The sequence below is a fragment of the Nelumbo nucifera genome, chromosome 4 (genome assembly GCF_055504915.1).
Source record: "Nelumbo nucifera cultivar China Antique chromosome 4, China Antique-T2T, whole genome shotgun sequence".
NCBI lineage: Eukaryota > Viridiplantae > Streptophyta > Magnoliopsida > Proteales > Nelumbonaceae > Nelumbo > Nelumbo nucifera.
In genome coordinates, this window is record NC_142652.1 from 17,899,501 (window position 1) to 17,921,829 (window position 22,329).

The 22,329-nt window shown below is 36.9% G+C and overlaps 2 protein-coding genes across 2 annotated transcripts; one reads left to right on the forward strand and one right to left on the reverse strand.

Annotated features, from left to right (window-relative positions):
• Window positions 1-294: 294 nt before the first annotated feature.
• LOC148792056 (cytochrome P450 704B1-like) lies at window positions 295-2,663 on the reverse strand. The gene is made up of 6 exons (XM_088886650.1): window positions 2,332-2,663; window positions 2,022-2,237; window positions 1,575-1,871; window positions 1,051-1,437; window positions 618-818; window positions 295-505 (listed from the first exon to the last, which is right to left on the reverse strand). Exons 1-6 carry the CDS (start codon window positions 2,653-2,655, stop codon window positions 326-328), a joined length of 1,605 nt encoding a protein of 534 aa, XP_088742776.1. The 5' UTR covers window positions 2,656-2,663; the 3' UTR covers window positions 295-325.
• A 6,448-nt stretch (window positions 2,664-9,111) lies between these two features.
• LOC104598088 (NAC domain-containing protein 100-like) lies at window positions 9,112-11,121 on the forward strand. The gene is made up of 3 exons (XM_010259988.3): window positions 9,112-9,704; window positions 9,811-10,088; window positions 10,217-11,121. Exons 1-3 carry the CDS (start codon window positions 9,518-9,520, stop codon window positions 10,820-10,822), a joined length of 1,071 nt encoding a protein of 356 aa, XP_010258290.1. The 5' UTR covers window positions 9,112-9,517; the 3' UTR covers window positions 10,823-11,121.
• The last annotated feature ends 11,208 nt before the right edge of the window (window positions 11,122-22,329 follow it).

A 22,329-nucleotide genomic window follows, 5' to 3' on the forward strand; every position in this document is an offset into this window, starting at 1 on the left:
TTGATAAGACCAACGCAAATAGACAGCTAGGCCTAAATAATGGGTTGTCCGCTTGAATGTGATGCATTAATAATGGGCTGTCCCAACTCCAATACTCGTGTTAGATTTTTAGGGGAGGGGATGCTGGTACTACGATCTTTATCTCGCGTGGGGTGTATTTGTGATATAATCCAGTTCAATCCAGGTTATAATAACAGTTCAAACTACGTTGCACCCTCAAACTAAACTAATAGCTTGTGAGTATCGTAGTAAATAAAAAGATTTACAACACTTCTAAAAACAACAGATCGAAAGCCTAAATTAGCTTAATCTACAAAGTGACAAGTTAAGAACGTCTGGTTACAGTGAGCTTCAGTTCATGTTCCATTGATAGAATTGTCATCATCCTGTACTTGACAGGATGGTTGGGCACCAGTCTGAACTCGAAGAATCTGCACAAGATGGCGAGTGTCATCTTCATCTGCAGGTATGCGGAGTCCTTCCCCAGGCATATCCTGGGCCCAGCCTGCAAAACAAAGGAGCACGTTAATATATAATAATGTGGAGGTTAATTTGTGGAATGAAGGTGACTCTGTCTGTCTGTCTACTCCAGTATGAGTAAGAGTGACTAAAGTTACCTGGAATGCAGTGAACTTGAACGGGGAGGAGTTGTGGAAGAAGCCATCCTTGAACCATCTCTCAGGCTTGAAAGAAGCTGCATCAGGGCCCCAATTGTACTCCATTCTCCCCATGGAGTAGGGGACATAGGTCACCATCCCTCCTGCTTTAAGTTTGGTTCCATCAGGCAACACATCATCCTTTAGGATGCCCTTGGGGTCCTACAATTGTACATTCATTTTCAGATGGATCCAACCAAACATTTACTCTGCAAAAGCTAAACCAATTAAATGTAGTAGAAATTTCCGGGCTCAGGTGAGGATTCTGGTTCTGGACCACCATTTTAATGTCTCCCACATAATTTTATGTACTATGTCACGATCACTATGCCTTATGAGCTTAACTACTCCTGAAATATCAGTCTCAAATAAGAACCGGAGACAGATGACACACCTGAGGGACTGCGGGGTATAAACGAAGTGTCTCTGTAATGGCTGCATGCAAGTAAGACAACTTTCCAAGCGAATCATAAGTTAGGAACCTTGCAAATTGGGTTACTCTTTCGTTGAATGATGTGTGGTCTTCTGGGTCGTATGGAAGCAAACAGAGCTTCTCTTCTTTGGTCCTATCTTCCTCAATTGCTTTGAGCTCTGAGTACAGCTTAGCAGCTACATGTGGATGAGTCATTATCATGTAGATAAACCAACAGAGTGTTGTGGCCGTTGTGTCACGTCCAGCAATTACGAAGTTGAGGACCACATCTCTTAGGCTCTTGTCAGTTAAGTTGTTGTCTGGGTCCTCGCTCAGCTCAATGAATCTTGACAGTATATCATGCTTTAACTGATAAAACTCATCATAGGTTTAATCCGTTAAATGAGGAATAAACAGAGCAACAGAGCGAAAAATAAACTAAGTTCCTAGTTTTGGATTTTGGGTAACAATTAACAAAATGGTTTAATCATCATCAGCCTGCCTACCTTAACATCCTTACTGTGAACTCTAGCTTCTTGTATCTCTGCTTTCCTTTTCCTAATCACAGAGTATGTGAAACCATCAATAGTTTTAATGCTTTCATCAAGTTGAGCTTCAGAGCCCACATTGAGGAATTTCTTTATTCTCCAAAGAGGATCAATGAACCGAAGAGTGACGATAATGTTTGCAGTGTCAAAAGCCCGAGCAAAGCAATTCTCAGGTAACTCAGGAGCCAAGCTTCCAATTTCTACTCCAAATCCCACCTTACATATAGAGTCCAAGGTCATCCTCATTAATAATTCCTAACCAAGAGAAACTCCAGAACCCATTAGCAATGCAACATGGTTATGGTTACAAAATGTAAGATTTAAAATGTATGTTATTAGGGACATATAACAGAGCAGAAACTTGTGAGTAGAATATAAATATAGGGTCAGAGAGTTGCTAGTGACCTGCATGTCTACTTGTTGGTTTTGAGCAGATGTTTGGGATAAAATATAAGAGAGCTTCAATGCATACTCTCTAAATACAATGGTGCTGAAATCCCTCAGGTTCTTGGATGCAAACTCGAAACTTGCAGTCTTCCTTTGCTTCCTCCACAACTCCCCATCTGAATTGAATATCCCATCTCCAAGCAGAACTTCCATGTACGAATGGTAAACTTCACCCTTTAAAGAAAGAAAAGTATAAGATCTTAGAAATTCAGGATCTATCTTCAAGGACAAACAAGAAAAATAATCTACTTGACTTAATATATTTTACCTTGGGATAGTTAGCAAAGTTAGTCTTGAGAACATGCTCCACATTAACAGGATCTGCAATGTAAGTATAAGTAGTGAAGGGCATAGGAACCGTCACAGTTTTCAATTCAGACAGATATTCCACAAGCCAATCGTGCATCCGGTTGTAGTTCATTAGCTGTTCAATTGCTGCTCCAACAAGAGGCCATGTTTTAGGTCCTTTCATGTTCCTCTGGTTCCATCTATGAACAAAGACCCATGATATAAGCATGCAAATGAACACCACCATTCCCTTGCTGTATCCAGTTGGGGATGAAGAAATTGATGAAACATTCTGTTCTTCCATTTCAGAAACAAAATGAATAGAAAGGGCTATGTAAATTTTAACAGATATGTCAAGAGGATTTGGTGCTTATAAAAGGTATGGGAAAACAGTAGCTAAGATGTGGGTGATTAAGTGGTGAAACCAATGAACCTGCTATCTTTTACCAGCAATCTTCCTGTGTATGGGTGTAAGGATGCCTTCATTCCTTTAGTGTGGGAAACCTAACTCAAGTTGTGCATATTAAGTATAAAAATATGTTGGATGTGCAAAGAATATGCATATTATATAATTAATATTCCTAATCTACATAGACATAGATATATACATATAAATATACATGCATGTATTCTTGTAGCACATATTCATCCTCTGTTTATTCCTAGCATACTGCATCTGCATGTACATGTAAGTAGGGGTTAACATGGATTGGTTCGGTTCAGTTCCAAGCCAAAAGTTGGAACTTATCCTGTCAAAGTGTCAAGATTGGTTTCAGGGTCAGTTTTGGTCTTAGTGGTTGAAACCTATTATTTCTTTAACTCCCTGCTTACAAAAATGGAACATGTTCTTTATAAATTTGATTTTTATACTCAGTTTGGGAATGATACAAATACAAATATGTATAGTGCAAATACATACAAAATAATACAAAATACAAGGTATTGCATTCTACGTATTTGTATTTGTACTCCTTCCAAATTGAGCCATAATAAAAACAACAACAATTATAATAATAATATAGTTCAAAATTATATATATTAACTTTAAAAACTTGATTTTCAAATCTTCACATCCTCAAAGTATTGGAATTTATTTCAAGGCAAGTTTGATACCAAGGCCGGTTCCACCAAGGCCAATTGGATAGGTAAACCCCTAGGCCCTAGAATCAACCTGGGTGGAGGTCGATTTCAAGAATTTGGAACCAGACCCTACCTAGTAACAGCTTGTGTAGGGTTGGTTCAAGGTTGATTCCATTCAACTCTAGGTAAAACCTTCCCATTTGCTCACCCCCTACATGTACACTCATCAATTTCCAATCTCAACTTATAATTGCAATCAGAGTGAATTCAAATTAAATTAGAGAATTCAAGATCTAAATCAGACCAATTAATTGTTTTAATTAATTAATATAAATGTATATATAAGTATTCTATTTACATAAATAAAATATATAAAATATATTATATATTCATTACCTAAAATAATATAAATATATATAACTTATATTTATAATATATGTAATCAGTTTGGATATTTATTGAATCGAATCATGTCATATCCAATTTCAATTTGATTAAATCAAATCTAGAATTCAAACACAGATTTTCGAATACCGTTTACACACCTATTCACATAGTTCCCCAAATATATGTATAACTATCGTTGGTTTCGTGGATGGAAAGAAAAACAAAAGCTTTACTTAATTTGAATAATTGAATTACCTCATGGAAAAGAAATGAACAATAATAATCACAATTCTCATTCAAGTATTATCATGCACAAAAAAATGTATATTGTGTGAATAAATAGAAACCCAAACAAACTTCATGTGACTCAACAAAAAGGGCAGTTATTTCAGCTAGCTGTTGTTTTGGCAGTATTAATTGGTTGTTATATTCAAGCTACCCAAACCCATCTATTCATCTTTCCTATTTGTAGTTTTCTGTGAGAAACCTAGTTTCAGATAATTTAGAATTAATACAAAATCCTGGGAGAGGACAAACTAACAAGGTTGTAGATCTTTTGGGTAACAAAATAGCTTAACCATGGTACCTACTGGTTCACACTGTCCGGAAGATGTGTATATAACATGTGTGATGCGAGACCAGATTTGTCCTTCATCCTACCATGCAATGGGAGCGTCTCGCGTACTTGTAAGTTATTTTTCACGGGAGATGTTCCCAATTCACGGTGGATATACATGTGAAACGCCTAAGTGTGAAAAGGATTTCCCGTTCCGTATGATGCGACATCCGAAGATGGGAAATTGGGAATTAATTCACTCCACCTTACATCAAATGATTGATGACATACCGTTTGATCTGAACCACCCAATTGTTGGACTCTCTCATGGACCAAATTATCTAATTATGTGGTCACATTAATCGAATTATAATAGAACAAGGCAATCTACATGAATAGGGTCCCGCACATTTTTGTTGACTAATATAACAATAAAAAGTAAAACTGCAAATTGGATGGTGTAGATCAATGGGCAATTAGTCAACTCTTCCTTGTGCCATACACACCTCGAAAATAAATAAATAATGATAAAAAAATCAAAACAATCATCATATGAATAGATGACTAGCTCTTAAACGAAAACTTAGATGTAGAATCCTTGGTTGTTATAAAATAGACCAACCAGGATCTACCACTTCATATATTATACAAAATCCTATGTCACACATTGGTTGGTTGCAACCCCGAGCTTGACATGTCCATCAAAAAAAAAAAAAAAAAACTAAGATCCAGCTTGAGAATTATATTAAACTGTTAATAAAGTCTTAGAAATCAAATCATCATCTAAGCCCTATCTTAATTAACTATAAATCTTATTTAGCCGTTTCATATTCTATTTAGTGCCATATCCATTGTTAAATTATGAATATTTTCTTTTTATATGTAGTTAAACTTTTTATACCCTTCATCAACTTGTAACTTGTACTCTGAGCAATATTTAATGAACATTCACATAGAGGCATTATTATCTTCCATAGATATTTTGTTACATGATAATAAGGCTTTTTGTCTTTTGGTGAAGAAGATATAAAGCCCTCTCCCTTCCATTCTCCTTTTTCTTTTCTTTTTTTCCTTTTGGCATTTCTTTCACCTTTTGAACATAAATTTGAAAACGAAAAAATATCAATAAATTGCTTCCATTATCCAAATTCCACTTTGTTCTTCTTCCTTTTCCTGTTTCTGATTAAACAGTTGGACTCAGGACCACGTGAGCAGTGGGGGTTTTGAATTATATTCCTTCTGACTTCATACACAAATCACAGTTACACCTAACACTAGTATTTGTCAAATTGTCAAGTAATTCAATTTGCAAAGCAAGACTCTTTCTCCCTCGTAAATTGACAAAAAGAATGTGGAGAACTGTAAACCACGTAGAATGAACCGACTTACTTCTGAGTTAGGCCTTCCATGAAAATATTATTCAAATCAGTCATTCATAAATGTATAGATTTTAGTTTAAAAAAGGTAGAAGAATTTCGCAAGTCATAATGCATTCCAGAATTCAGACTCGCGGACCATCTTCATAATTGCCCCAAACACAAACAGGTTGCCTAACTCTCTAATCGCCTCTATCTACGACCTTAGTTCCCGGGCTTCTGGATCAATAACGTTCTGCCACGTAGCTAGAGTTTTGTCGTAACCGCCTGCTGCTACAAAGAAAGCATTATTTCACGCCAGCTCAGCACCACCTAGGGTTGACAGTCAAACCAAGGGTAAGTTAAACCGGGACAGGTTCGGTTTAAGTGCGTCCAATCGGAAGTCGCTTCATGGAAAGGGTGGATTACTGCTTCACTGGTCATTACTTCCTCCCATCCAATGCGGCGGTACTGGTCCATGCTTTTTTCTCGGCTGCTTACGTGGCAGATATAGACGTTGACTGTTAGAATGAATCCTGATCGTCGGTTTTATGGTTCCCAAGACGATTGAAATTCCTCGGCATAGCCGAATTTGCCACGCGTCCAGCACATTATTCCATCTGTTTCCTGAAAAGGAAGAGAGTTCTTACTTTGCACAATGGAGAGCTTTATTAAGAAGGGAAAGATTAAGGAGTAATAGTGATGTGAGAGACGGAGAATAGAAATTAGAAAAGCTCAAATTACTTGTATGTCTCTACTTTAGGTGAAAATGACAAATGTCTCCCCTATCATTCTTTTGTTTTTGTTTTTTAGTTACCAAGCAAATAGCTACCAGATAGCAGGGTAGTTGGCTATCGATCACCAACTTCAAGTAAAACCAACCCACAAATGCATATAGGCCAACCAACTGGGACTTGAAATAGTGAAGACGGATAAACAAAACCCGGGCCGGGTGGAGACTGATAGTAGGAGTGGCAACAGGCAACCGGGTGGGGACGGGGAGCCCCAACCCTGTCCCGGCTGGCACAAGGTTATCCTCGCCCCCATCTTCATAGGGATGGGATCCCATCCCTCATTCTTATAGGAATTCTCATTCCCCTTAATTTTTTAAAGATGCAAATATATTTAATCATATGTTTAAAAATATTAATACACAAATGCACACATATAAGTAGAGATTCCCACAGGGCACTATTGTTCCGTCTTCACCAATGAATGGGGATGAAAAATTATCCATCCCCATCTCACAGGAGAAAATCATTCCTATGAGACAGGTTCCCACAAGTATCAGAAAAATGAAAAAAAATTATCATCTCTAAGTGCTAGACTAGCACTAGCATAAGCATTAATTTTGAAGATTTAAGGTGTCTTAATATAGCCCGATCTCATAAAAGCAAGAACTCTGAAAATACAGCATCCAACAGCATATCAAGAATATCAATTATAATTCATGGAGAGATATTTTCAATGTGGGGCATTTAGACAACTGTGCTTTCAGAGTATTTATAGAGTTTTTGCTTTCAAGAGATCCCGTCTCATCTTAATACCCCCTACCAAATGAAAAGGAAAAAGAGATGAGATTACCTCAATACCCTTGAAAAATGTTTTATCTTGAGACCAAGATTTAGGGCATTTTGGAACTATAATATAATGACACTAAGAAAGGGTCCAGCCAAAATGGCCCGGTGGTTAGGTGGTGAGCAAAATTAATCACAAAAATATAGAAAACATCCTTTCAAGAGATATGATTTGGAGGATGATAACATCCAATTCATTGTTATTATGTGCATGTCTATATGTTTTATGGGTCTCTAATTAAACTAAATAACAATCAACCAAAAAATAAATTAATTAGTTATCAAACCATACCTAATTAGTTGGGTGGCAAAGATTAATCTTTTATAATACTTCTCAGTAAGACAAATAGAAGATATGTTCAACCCATCAATCAAGCACCAGTGTGTCATCCTTATGAAACATTCTCCAGCAAACTCGAGCCATAGTACAAAACCAAACTCTCCCCTGACGCAACCCAAAATGTTTCTTTAAGATCCACAATCACAAGACCGTAGATCACTCCAAACGAAGGGCCCAATCTAATCAGACCCGGACCCACCCATTTCTTAACGGCTGGGAGGTGTAGTGTAGATTGGGCCCCCTCGTTTTTAGAGATGTTTTACCCATAACCCATTTAAATTACACCAACTCACAAGTCCAGCATTAATATAAGCCACGGCCACATCTGTAGTCATTATTTGTTATACTAGTAGGAGAGGTTATATAAACCTATATTCTATACCAGTTAATTTTAATGTTGTCATCCCAAGGTTTATGTCCTTTCAACCTTCAATGCAGAGAGAGTTCAGACAACCTAGCACCCCACAGCTCCAGCGAGGAAAATTGATCGATGGGTCGGTGTGTTTCTTTGTGAGTATGGTCCATATCCATAAATGGGTTCATAAATTAAAAGGTGGAGGATCAATAAAATATTAAGACGCTCCACGTCTAGTGGTTAATCATCCCGTTAAATAATCAAGTTCAATTGAATACAAAAATTAAAGAGTAGGAATTAGTAAACTCAAAACTTCTCTTATTATATGTTGATACGACAGAAGCTTAATCACATTATATTGGCCAAGCCATGTGGTAGAACCATAGAGGTAGATCAGTCGACTTGATCAAGAGTATATACCTTGTGAACAGTTCTCTAGAACGTGAAAAAAAGAGGGTGATGGGAGAGGAACATGAAATATCATGTGGAATATAATTAGGGTCATATTGGTCAATTTGATAATACAAAGGTGCCGTTTACTAGTTTTTGGAAAATTTTAGGGTAATGGGCTTTCGTATATCTTCTTCGCATTCAGACCGTTGTAGATGTGATAACTGATAAGGTTTGTTGAGAATGTCTTTTTAGCACTAAAAAGAAAAGAAGAAGAAGAAGAAGAAGAAGAAGAAGAAGAAGAGGAAGAAATTTATCCACCTAAAGTGAAACAAAAATTTGCTAAGCTTGATTTCCTTTTCCCTTTTAATTCTATTATATTGCATGGTAGATAACTGTGGTTGGATTGATTCAAACTAAGAAAGCGACTTAATAGTTAAGAATTTAGTTGATCTTTTCACCACCTTATAATTATAATGACTATAAATGTTATTTAAATTTAATTACTCACAGTAAGATTGTAACAGTTCTTTTTCAAATTTACAACCGGGATATTTAGATGGATTGCATCTGGTCAAATTATAGAGGAAAAAAAGAGAAACTATTTGAGATAAGTTAAAAGGGAGCTGAAACGACCTACCCGGTTGCCTTAGAAACCACGTTTCTTTCTGTCCAAAACCAGTATTTAGGGGGTTCTGCTCCTCAGAACACATTTTTCTTAACACCACCTCTCAATCTTAGAGTGAGGAACTTTTCAGTTCTATCCTCTTCTCTTCTCTTCTCTTATTTTCTCTTCTCTTCATCTCATCCATTTTCTTCCAACTTCCATCGTTTTCTCTTCAGCTTTATTCCGTTCATTAGAAATCTCCCTCTCAAGTTTGATTTTGTGTTGGGTTGAATTAGCCTGAATTCGGGAAGGAAAAATAGTTTCAGCTGTTTGATTAGAACTTATTTGAAATTTAGAGATTCTACAGCATGCTGCAGGCCTGGTTTCAGGAAATTAGTATTCTTTGGGTTGGGTTGTTTGGTTAAGTTGTGTTTTGAGAATTGGTTCTTGTCGGTCAGAACCAATTTGAATCCTGAAGAAATATCTTTCTGGTTTCTGAAAGATAGATCTCAGGCAGGAATGGAGAATGTTTCTGGGTTTAGCAAGGAAGAAGAGCAGATTGATTTGCCTCCTGGTTTCCGGTTCCACCCGACTGACGAAGAGCTTATAACACACTACCTGTCCAAGAAGGTCGTTGACAGCAGCTTCTATGCTAGAGCAATTGGAGAGGTAGATTTGAATAACTGTGAACCTTGGGATATGCCACGTAAGTCTTCTAGATAGGTTGTCTCTCGTCTGTATTTTTCTTTCCTGCCTATGATTTAAAGCGAATTTCGTTTTAACTTTGAGATTTGTCTTTTAATTCAATGAAGGGAGAGCAAAAATGGGAGAGAAGGAGTGGTATTTCTTCTGTGTTAGAGACAGAAAATACCCAACTGGTTTGAGGACGAACAGGGCCACTGCTGCTGGTTACTGGAAGGCCACAGGAAAAGACAAGGAGATTTACAGAGGGAAAACACTGGTTGGAATGAAGAAAACCCTGGTTTTCTACCGAGGAAGAGCTCCCAAAGGAGAAAAAACCAACTGGGTCATGCACGAGTATAGGTTAGAGGGAAAGTTCTCTATTTCTAACTTGCCCAAAACAGCGAAGGTAGAGCTCCTCTCCCCTATTTCTCTTTTTTTTTTTTTTTTTGTTTCTCCCTTGCTTTTTCATTGTCAACAATGTTTTTGTGAAATAATTGATGGGTTTCTTTTCTCCTTCCTTTCGTTCTTTTACAGAACGAGTGGGTAATCTGTAGGGTATTTCAAAAGAGCTCAGGTGGGAAGAAAATTCACATTCCAGGACTAGTGAGAATGAGCTCCTTGAGCGATGAATTGGCTCCATCTACTCTACCTCCATTAATGGATTCTTCTCCCTACAACAGCAAGACCAAAGCATCTGTTGCTGAGACAGCTCACGTGACCTGCTTCTCCAACCCAATGGAGGACCGGAAAAACCAGGAAGAGATGATTGATTGCTTCAACTCTCCTCTGTTCGCTTCTTCTACAAACCCTTTTGATCCATCCCCTGCTTCATTGCTTTTTTCAAAATTCAATCTCCCAAACTCATTCTACACCACGCAAGGTGCTACAAGTCTCGGAAATCTGCAATACCCAGGTTCCGTTTTGATGCAAGACCAGACCTTCTTAAGGGCTTTACTTGAAAACCATGGATCAACCATGATGAAGCAGAATTTCAAAACAGAGAGGGAGATGGTAAGCATTTCTCAGGAAACGGGATTGTCGACTGAAATGAACACCGAGATCTCTTCGGTTGTCTCAAACCATGAGGATCCATCCACCTCGGCTGGACCTGTGGACCTTGACTGTTTATGGAACTATTAAAGAAGACGGAGGAGGAGAAAGAGCAGCTTCGCTGTTGTCTACGATTAGTGTTGTGTGCATAAGTTCTCTGAATGAAAAAATAACGTGAGGGAAAATGAAGGATATTAGATGTTGTATCATACAAAAATTAAACTTTTTTTTTTTTTTTACTTTGTTATTTTGATTTTTTGGGGAGATTTTTATAATTGTCATAAAAAGCTTGTATTCACATTGTGAAAGAGGATTAATTTGGTAGCTAACTGGTGACAATACGAGCTTATATTTTTAATGGCATTCAGCCCCACAGATTGCTGTGCTAACGACATGAGTTCCATTATTATTTTGCTTGTTCTTTTATCTTCTCCTGTTTCTTCTTTTTTAATTAAAAGAAATGTGGGTCCTTGATTTTCTTCCATGATTTGTTGTGTAATGTGGGTATAAATGCACCCACAACTAAAGCTAACGATACAGCTACATCGATGGGGTTGGCAATTAATTCTTGACCTGCCAAACTTGTCCCATGTTTTTAGCCACGGTTTAGGTTTGGGCTCACATGTCTTGTTTAACTTTAATCACCTTACTTTGGATTATTTAATGGGTTCGGTTCGGTTTGGGCCGATAATGTCTCCGGCCCAACTCCAATTTCTTTCCATCCCCACATTAATTTCACTGCCAGTTTACCACCCCCTGGCTACGGTTCTGGGCGTGTTTCTTTTCTTCTTTTTCCTCTCGCATAGATAGATATTTTGGGGAAGTGAGGGTGGGCTCAATTAGTTATTAAGACTTTAAGAGTACGTGTAATGATGTGTTGCTGATGGTTCCTCGACTCGACCCTATCCAAACCAGTGTGCATGGGAGAGACGAGAAACGTTTTATATGCTTGGCCACCTACTATATCTATATATACCCATTGATTGATGAACCATTTCGTTACATATATTTGAGCATTTATCCCCAAGGTAGATTTCACATGAAGAAATGACTTGAGTAGATTTCTTCTTTTTCTTTCTCATTCTAACAAATCTGCTTCATTGGCTTAAAAAATGGGTTCGATTATTATATACGGGAAAAACTTATAATCAAATATTATAACAATGGTGATCAATCAGATGGTATTCATCAAAATTCAAAGGGGGTGGGGATTGGGCTGGTCAAAGTTATGATGTCTTTACGGCATCATTAGATATGCCCGCCCCATAATGGTCTATTTTTCTTCGTATTTGCCATTCCACGCCATCCGAAGTTCCTAACCAGATAATAATTCTGGTATTTTGTACCCAATAAAGATAATGTATTTCTCCTTTCGACACCCTCTTTACAGCATATAAATTATATATAAACAAAACTAATATAATAAATGGTCCCTTAAGTCAATTCAAATTTGGGATCAAAAACCCTTGCCACGTGATTAGAATAAACCCTTCTCTTAAAACTTTCGACAGCCCGCTATTATTTAGAAGAAACAGTTAACCAGGCTGCATTCAGAGCTGACGTGGACAAAAGGATTGAACAGGTGGCCATTCCAAAGGCTCCCCTTGGTGTCTGTTCGAATTTGCCACATCATCCTTCCATATGGAAGGGCCGTATGACAAAACTTCCGACTTGAGACGATTAAGAAACTTTCTCTTTTTTAATGGAAATCATAAAATTTGTTGGATTTTATTCTGAATGTTGTTAACCAGTTAAAGTGTATAAAAGACAAACTACCAATAATTTTGAGTATCATCTTGTATGCATATAACAATTGCAACTTGCAAGAGGGAGAGTGTCGACCTTTTGTTGATACCATGTTGACACGTATCACACAGAATTCAGCGATTAGCGGAGTGTTGTGAGTTCGGATCTCATGCCCAAGTTTATCAGAGTCATACATGAAGAATATCTCATCTTCTGTATAATATTATACTGGAGAAGATGTTTTCAATTCACGAAAGATAGTGTATTGTAGATAGGCATGGGCAAAGTTCTCGTGAATAGGAGATCTGGAGTCGAGTATCGCACCTGGATGGGCCCCGCATGATTAGTATAATCAGAACGATGATAGAGTTAAATCCAACGGCCATTTTCACGTTTCAACAGTTGGAGATGTAGCTCGATCTGTAAATTATTATCCCTCTGGCTATGGGTACCCTTCACGAGCCGGATGGACGTCTTCTGTACGTATCCCGCCCGCTTGGCTATTTTAAAGCCGTAAATAAGTAATAAGAGATGGGTATTGAGGGCATTTAGGTAATTGTAACGACAAAGACAAAACCTACGCAATCGAATTCCATTGTCTAACAGGTTCTCGTGGTGAAAATTCTGAAGAAGTGGGGCCGGCCGGCTTCGGGAGTTTCCAGTTTCTAAGTAGAGAAGGTACGCCTTGGCCTTTCGCAACGGTCGACACGTAGGCAGGTTGGCCCCACTGCGACTCACACGTTAGTCGACACGCAGTTCAGGTTTTATTGACGTCAAGAGGTTGACGTCCAAGCGTTATCGACTTTGGCATTCTTGTCGTGACTCGTTAGTTGTCATACATGCATAATAGCATGGCGCGTGTTTTTAGCTGCGGGGTCCACCGCTAGCTAGGGTCATGCTTACGTGGAAGAACTGCACCCGTGAAAAGGACTTTAGAATCTTCGGGCGCATCCATTGACGATGATGGATCTCAAATACATCAAAGCACACCCTTCTATTCGTCCAAAATAACTGAAAAGTGCACTCTACCAATCACAACGACCCACGTACCCTACACATCCGTACCTACAAGGCTAGAACTAGGATCCTATATCAATGAATTGAACCAATGGAAAGGCCTCTCGCCCAGTCGCCCTCGCCCAATCACGAGCGTAAATACGTGTATATTTCTGCAACTAATTTTGATTAAGCAGACTGCAGTAACCTAAGAAGGTAAAAAAATAACAGAAAGAAAATTCTTGTTAAATTGGGAATGAAGATGGGTTTCGTTTTCAATAATAAAATAAAAAAATACAATCAAGATATTCGTGATTTATATTCTTATAGCTAGTCTTACATTTCTGCGGCCTATGAAGACGGGCTTTGCTCTCAATAAAAAAAATAAACAAAATAACAAGAAAATTATAATCATGATTCCTGATTTATAATCTTGTTTTACATTATTTCTGTCTGTGATGAGGATGGGTTTCGTCCTCAATAAATAGAAAATAAATAAAATAACAAAAAAATAATCCCAATTCGGGATTTTATAGTCTTGTTTTATTTTCATTTGTCTGTTAGAATTTTGGCTTCCACTGGCGTTAACCCTACTCCACAGTAAAGATTCTGTAGTTTACCGTAACCATTAAAGCAAAAGCCTGATTAGGGGCCTTTTGATAACAACTAGAGTGGTTGAGGTTGAAGTGAAAAGCCTGTTGCTTTTATCTTTTAGGAATGAATTTGTCAGAGGTGGTGAGCTTTTTAATGGCTGAAACTGAATTGAGTAGATTAACATATACTTGCATATTTTATTATTTAATTAATTTGTCCATTAGAATAAAAAGTTGTAATAAGTCCAATTCAGCTACTTCAGCCATTATATTATCCAATGGAATCAAAGTCCAAGGTTTCTAGCCACTAAAAATATATTAATTAAGCATAGTTACCCTAAGTGGCTCTGGCTCCACTAGATTAGATAACCTTTTAAATGTTAATGCACCCTTAGCACCGCGAACCCACATGATAAGCACATGGCAATACATAAACCAGAGGGTAAATATATAGAGTGCACAAATTCCAGCCTAATGTTGGCCAGTTGGGTTAAGACAGATCACAAACAGTAGCAAACATTAATTAAGCAGAGCTGAACCCGGAAACATGCATGACCCCACAGGTTCTAAATACTCCCCTTTCCACAAAAAACAACGATATGTCATCGGCACATGACATTTAGGGGTGTCCATGGTTCGTTTAACCGAACCATGGCTACTTTTTGTAAATCGAATTGGTAGTATCGGTTTTTTTATTTTGCTAAATTGAAACCGAATTGGTACCATCGGTTTCGGTTTTTGATCGATACGGTTTTTTGGTTCTTCGATTTTTTGATTTTTTATATTTATAATATATATTATATAAATATATGTATAATATTTTATTATAAATATTTTAAAAATATATAATATATTTATAAATAGATCATTATAAATATAATATAAATATATATTTATATATAATGAATATATATTTTTATAAAATACATAGAAAATATATATTTAAAAACCCTAATCTTTACTTTTCATGGACACCCCTAATGACCTTGTATAACCCTAATCCCTAGCTGGTAATATTCTCTTTGATGAAACCCTAATCTTTACTTTTCTTTCTCTTTTAAGTTTTAATTAAGCATCTCATCCTTTTGTGGAGCAATATAAAAGTTGATAATTCAGCTGTGGTTTGGAGAAGCTTATCTTCTGAGTCCATAGATGAAGCACTAGAAAATTGAGTAAGTGGAAGAAATGCATGTTATGCTTACCAAAATCAGTCTGGATTTCTTGCCCACAGTAGCCCTATTCACATTCTACATCCATAATCCAATAAATGTATTGTGGGTAGAGTGTGAGTACTGAGTAGAGTCATGTGGCAGGAAAGGCCCGTGTTTAGTGAGATAGGATTTATAGAGAATTGTAAGTGAGTGATATAATGCATGGGATCGATGATGTTGAAGGAGAGGTGATGACACAAATCACAATCAATCAAAATACATTTTGATAGCATCTAGGGAACGTACACGTGTCACTCGGTTGTCGTGGTGCATTTTGCAACTATAAATATCCCAATCATGTTTGATGAAAGCTTTACCAAGTTCGGATGGTGTGTCGAGATTTCTGATTCAGAAACCAATTTTGATTGGGAGTGCATCAACACGTGTAATGAGTCCAGCAGTTGCTTTGTTCTTTTCTTGTTTTTCTTTACTTTATTTAATTTATTGGCTCTTTTTCGAGAGCGGGGGGTGAGGATTGAGGAAGAGGAAATCAGGAATAGAATAAAATGAAAGGCCTTGATATTTAGATAGCTGTAAGCAACCCGTTAATTAAATTAAACGTGAAGTTACCATGGAGTACTCATGGGGAGATTAATCGGTTAGGCCTTTTCGCATCATCCTCGACCTGACCTCGTGATGATGAGCATGTTGAAAATGTTGGTTTGCATGTGAGACCCATCGTCGCCCCTCCCGGTCCCACCCATCTCATTAATTCTCAATGCATCCCATTCATTCATTGAAATCCAACATCAACTCCAATCCAATTATGATGTTTGGAATCGTGGCCGTTTTTAAAAGAAAATGGTGTCATCGGATTTATATGAGCGTTTTAATAAATGTTTATGTATCTTATTATTTGGCTCAGCTGATTATTAAAAAATTGGGCATATCTCGAAAATCAAAATCCTATTGATGCATGAAATGCATTGGTGAACCGTTTTCCTCAATGATTGACTGATGCATATTCTATGTAGTGTTTACTTGTCAGTACATAGATGAAAAACGGTGATGAACATCACATTACCAAATAGCATAATATTATTCACTGCCTATATGATAAAAGCGTTTTTTTTATAAAAAACGGGTCTTAAAAATATCAACGTTTTTACTTGAAAATCAGTCGCAAAAAACACCCACAATTTCAAACACCAAACCATGTAAGTAGCTCTACTTAACGCTTAGCACAAAACAATAAGTTACGTTTCGTGTAGCAGTAGCACATCTTAATTAAGTACGTCAAAGTTTTGTGAGGTACGTGTAACAACCGTATGTGATACGGTATATGATGTGTGGATAAATACAATTGGGCAACTTAAACGAGTCGTCACGGCGCTTGACTCAGTACTGGATGGGTTATGGTCTTATGGATAGACTGCCTGGAGTTGGACCAATCTTTGCTTGCATCGGCTGTAATGCACTCGAGCGGTTGGTGAGGATGGATAGTCTTCATTTTGATTAGAATTAGATGCATATATGGTTGATGGTTTCATCTCTGTCTCTCTCTATATATTCTCGTTTGAACAGTCTTAATTAATAGATGATGGTTGATGGATCAGCTAGCTGGGCTGTGAGAGCAGCTGGATAAAAAGTAAGAAAGAAACCCATCATCACCATCATCAAGAAAGAAAACCGGCCCCTCAGTCTGAAAAGGATAAAGAAGGGAGAAAACCCAGTTGAATGACTGTAACCATCACATCACATCCATGGAACTTTCAAGTTTCAAGTGGGTGGAGTGGGAGAGAATAATATGTATGGATATAGGAAAGAGAGGAGAGAGTAATAATATAAATCCTGAAATTAATGATGGAGTTAGACTTTAGAGGGTATTCGCAGTAGCTTTCAAGTGATGGATGAAGACATGTATAAGTAGATGTATGAATTTGCCGGCCGTTTCTAGACTGCATTCACCATCTTTATTTTTTGGTCAGATCTGGATATTTCTTTTGTTTTAGAGGAGTTCGATTTAAGTTGTTTGAATGTCGTTCTCTTGGCCCCTGGGACTGGGAGAAATTTCAAATGCATTCATTGCTGTTAGACCCAATAATGAATGGGACGAACTACTCTGAAGAGAGTGCAAAGTCAAGACTTTATAATGTGTCTAATTAATGTACCAAGCTCTCTGGTTCGAGGACCCACAATTGAGTTTTGACATGCAACTAGCTCAACTCTCCTATGATGTGCTAATTTTTCCTTTTATTTTATTTTATTTGGTAAAATCCTATGATGCTCTGACTTCGGATTGTTCTCGATCTACATGTACTAAAACAGAGTCATCCATCTCATTTTACGAGCAAGTATTTCTGTCCGTCCGGTACCAAGAAACTGCCCGTCTGGGAGAGTAAATTTGAAGCTACTAATGGTAGTTTATGTGAAAGAAGATTTTTTATGAAAGAGTATCTGGGTTTTCTGGGGTTTTCATCATCATAACTTACTTTCCGTATAGGGCTCACCTTGCAAAGCCCATTATGTCAAAGCTCTCCAAAACATTTGGGATGGCTTTTGGACGCCGCTTCTGGCATTCTAAGCTTGACCCTACATGGAAGCCTCTTAAGTCTAAAGCGTATTTGGTGAAAATCTGAAAAGCCAACATGAGCATTCCAAAATCCAACAAACACCAGAATCATAAACTACTCTGAATAGCTTATACAGAACACGGGTGTTAAACCAAAGCGTATTTGCCACGCACGATCATGAGCTGGGACTTTGATGGAAATTCTCCCGCATCCCCAGGCCGCGGGCTTTACTTGATTGAAGGACATAGAGGCGTAGAGTCTCAAACCAGCCGAACTTTTCCCAGCTCAGCTCTAGCTCACAAAGTAATAGTTTAGCTTGGGCTTGGCCTAGGCCTACAATTTTGTTGACATTATACCTAGCCCAAGTCCATCCAAGAAGCCCATGAGGCCCACACCTAAAAATATCAAAGTTAAGTTATGATAATATGCAAAATATACCATAATCAGCCAATTACATAAAATACCTAGATAACCATATTTCCCATCTCCTACCTTGCACTTAGCACTTACAGGACCCACCCCAATTGCTTTAGAGAGAGAAAGAAAGCCGCGTCATTTTGTTCCAAAATGGGGCCTAATTCTAACTTATGAGGATTCTCTCAAGCTTGTCCAACGAAGCTTCTGTCGTTTCCGACTAAAGTAGTGGGAACTGGGGACTGACTAAGCAGCTAAAAGTCACAAAACGTAAAATAACCTAATTCCGTATGTTGTTTGACATGTCCCATATTCTCATGAAGTGCGATGGGATACATCATCTAGTAACCTTTTAGCTATAACAAATTACTAATATTAAGTAAGCTACTTCATAGGGTGGCCCTAATGGACATAATAGGATTCCAACCCATCTTAATGAGGCAGGTTATGAATCATGGTCCACATTCCAATAGTCCATGTAGGAAGTGTCTTAACAATTTCTAGTTTTAAAGCTTAAATCATCAAGCCATCAAGTGATGAATTTGGTGTAATTATCCTCAGAAGTAAGAAATGCATGTCAATTGAGCAATACCCAAAAAGAAAAAGTTCAATGGATCGGTTTTGGATTGGACTCCGTCTAAATCAAAATCAATTTGGATGGACCAAGAAGATATATTGAATTGGACCATTCTAGACTTAATGATCCAAAGTATTTATTGGATCGGAATGGACTTGGTCCATCCGTAATAAATTTATATTGAATTGGGTTGGAGTGAGCCTATATCTGGTCCATTGATCCATTGATGGAAGATAAGAATATAGGTGTCAATGGACCGGATTTGAATTAGAATAAATCTAAACTAAAAAAAAAATGAATATATTAGATGGTCCAAGCATTGAGTTGGACCAGTCCAAATGGTCCAAAATGTTCATTGAATTGGATTGGACCTGATCCATTTGTAATGGATTGGCCCAAAGCTAGACTCAGCATCTACCATACATGGCTTCCAAAGGAGCTTCCATGTTTTGTTTTATTTCTCAATTCTCAAATTATAATTAATTATGTTGGAGAATTATAAACTTTGAGTTTAGTTAGAAGGTTCAAAGTATAGAAAGTTTCTCAAAAAAAAAAAAAAAAAGGTTCAAAGTAATAGCCACAAAATCTCCCTAATCGATGACAACATAAGACATGAGCATGCATAATCCAAAAGGAACAATGCTACGCAAATTAGGTCTAAGAATTTCTCATTAATTTTGCGGGTAAACTGAAAAATAGCTTCTCAACTAGAAAAAAGGAATATTGATTAAAATTTCACAACTATTAGTGCAAATTCCTACAAAATACAAATAGTAAATAGTAAACTTTGTATTTAGGGCTGCAGATGGGTATCTATTTGTCCAAATTCAAAGTTGTATCTGGTTAAATCTAATCCAATAAAGCCGAATGCAAATTTGAACCGTTTATATAACTAGATCGAATATAATTTCAGTTGAATAGTTTATGTTTATTAAGGGACTCTTTACAACATAAATGTTTTTATTTTTACTTGTTTTTAAATAGCAATATCAGCAAAAAAAATAAAAAATAAAAAATAAAAACATGTTCATGAATTCTGTTTTTTTTTTTTTGAAAGGCAAAAAACAAATTGATTTTGTTTCAAAATATAATACATGTTTTTGGAACCATCAAAATAATGATTTTTAAAACAAAAAAAAAAAAAACAAATTTTGCAATGTAGGAATTATATGATTTATGGAACATGATATTAAATAGTTAGATGAAAACATGTTTTGAAACAAAAAATTGAAGAACATGTTTTTTGTTTCAGTTTTGAAAACTAAAAACACATATACAACCAAGAACAATTGGTTTTCAAATCAGATAATGTTGATTTGTTTTTGAAACTGCCAACAAGAAAAACAGTTAATGTTGTAGAACACCTCCCAAGGAGTCATGGGTTTCAAATCTCATAGAAATTATTTTAATCCAAATCATTTTATTTCATGGGTTCCAAGTCATTTTTAATTCTTTATATTGAGCTCCAAGAAATCAAGTTGGAAATTAAACAATAGAAACACAGCAATATCAAATAAGTTGAACACTTGAACTATAAGAGGAAGAGCATAACATCCATTAGTAAATTGTCTCCCATTTTAGTTTTCATACCCAAAGACAAAAAGAGTATGAAGTGGCCAGAGTATATATAATTTTTGCATGGCGAGAACCAAAGGTTTAATGGTTCATGCGACGAAGTGAAGAATGTCTCTGCATAAAGAGAAGAGAGAAGGAACATTACATAAAAATTGTGGAATCTATGGAACATGAAAACTCAAAAACTATAGGTTCCCTCAATAATTTCCAAAATCACTTTGCTTCGCTAAATAAACATCCAAATTCACATATTGTTTCTGGGTACCCGTTCCATCATCACAATTGCAAAGAGACTGGTTGACCAGTCCCCACACTAAAACACCTACAATAATTAAATCCTAGTTGATACTGTTATAATATAAGAAAGTGAACTTTCCTAGATATATACATACCCAGATTTCTCGTATTAAAAACTATTTATCATTAACGGCTTTGAAGTCATGATTTTATCAAGGAATTAATAAACCCTTCAAAAATATATCAATGAATTAATAAAAGGTTGGTCTCAAGGAGTTTCCAAAGTCCATTAATGATTGATCAAGTTTCCCTTGGTGTTATCAATATATAACTAGCAGGACCCGTGCGATGCATGGGTTTTGTTAAAACAATTTCAAGCAATAAAGTTAGGAGTGCAAGTTGAGTGTACCCAATTCAAGCCCAACCCAATTTAATAAATTCTTTTGCATAGGTTGGGTTTGAATTTTTTAACTTTAAAATGGGTTTGAGCCAAAAAAAATTTGGGCTTAAACTAAACTCAGATTGGATTTAGGTTGAAACCTCGGGTATTAATCCAAATCCATTTAAGTTGATGTACTTATTGTCATCTATTATAAATGAATAAGTGCATAATTGGTTCATGTTATTCTGGTGTGTTTCTGTGTAATACTCTTAAATTGGACACTTATGAGACTCGTGTTAGTTTAGAATCTTCATAGCCGTTGGATAGATTTGGGGAGATTTATCCTAATAAGACTGACACTGATGTGCCGCCAAGTGGGTTGGCATGGCTTGTCTCAACTAATAGGGTGAAACGTAAAGTACATGTAGTGTGGGTTTTCTTAAAACCCTGAACTGGACCAAATTCTAATATTGCCCTGGACCTTGGAGATAGATGGGCAAAACTAGAATGTTACACCTAACCCCTAGACTCGATTATGATACTACAGTAGGTGTCGAATTAGGTTGTCTTTGATACGCCAATCAGTGAGATCCTTGACTGGGTCAAAACCTGGGTATGTTGGGATAGTTCGAGAATTCACCTGAGTGGGTGATCATAGTGACAAAATCATCCCCTTTGTCGAACAAAGTGAATGATCGGAGAATGCACTCTCTTTAATGGAAACCTAAATTGCCAACAGTTGATTTCAAACTTGTTGAAATTTGTTTTGTAAAATATATTTATATAGAAATATACTTATAAGTTATGGTTTCACAAAACGTTTGCAAAATGTTATAATTCCTGGGATCCATGTGAGTAGAGAGTGCAACACTGTACCTTCTACCTTGCAACCGAGGGAGGGGTTCTCTCTTGTCGGACAGTGTATAATCATTAAGGGATAAGAGATTAAGTGTAAGATCATTTGAGGGTAATTCCTGATGGGCTAATTTTGCATCTGCCCACAATCCTTGGGCCTTCACAAGATGGCTCGACCCAAGGACCATTTAATGCAAATGTTGGGCCCATTAAGAACCCATGGTGATGGACTCAGGGGTTTATTGTGACCTACAGTGAATTCAGCTAGGCCTTGTAACAAATGCTGGATTGAACCCATGTGGCTGATGTGTAGATCAATGCTAGGGTCCCACGCCATACAAAGAGAACCAAACTAGCTAGCATATAATGGGTTAAATGAGCAATATGACTTAATGGGCCTAAGGCCCCTTTTGAATTGGGCTTAAGAGAATTAATTAAATTGGGTCATTTTGGGTTTGTAATCTAACTGGGATTAGCAATTGGATAAGATAGGTCTTA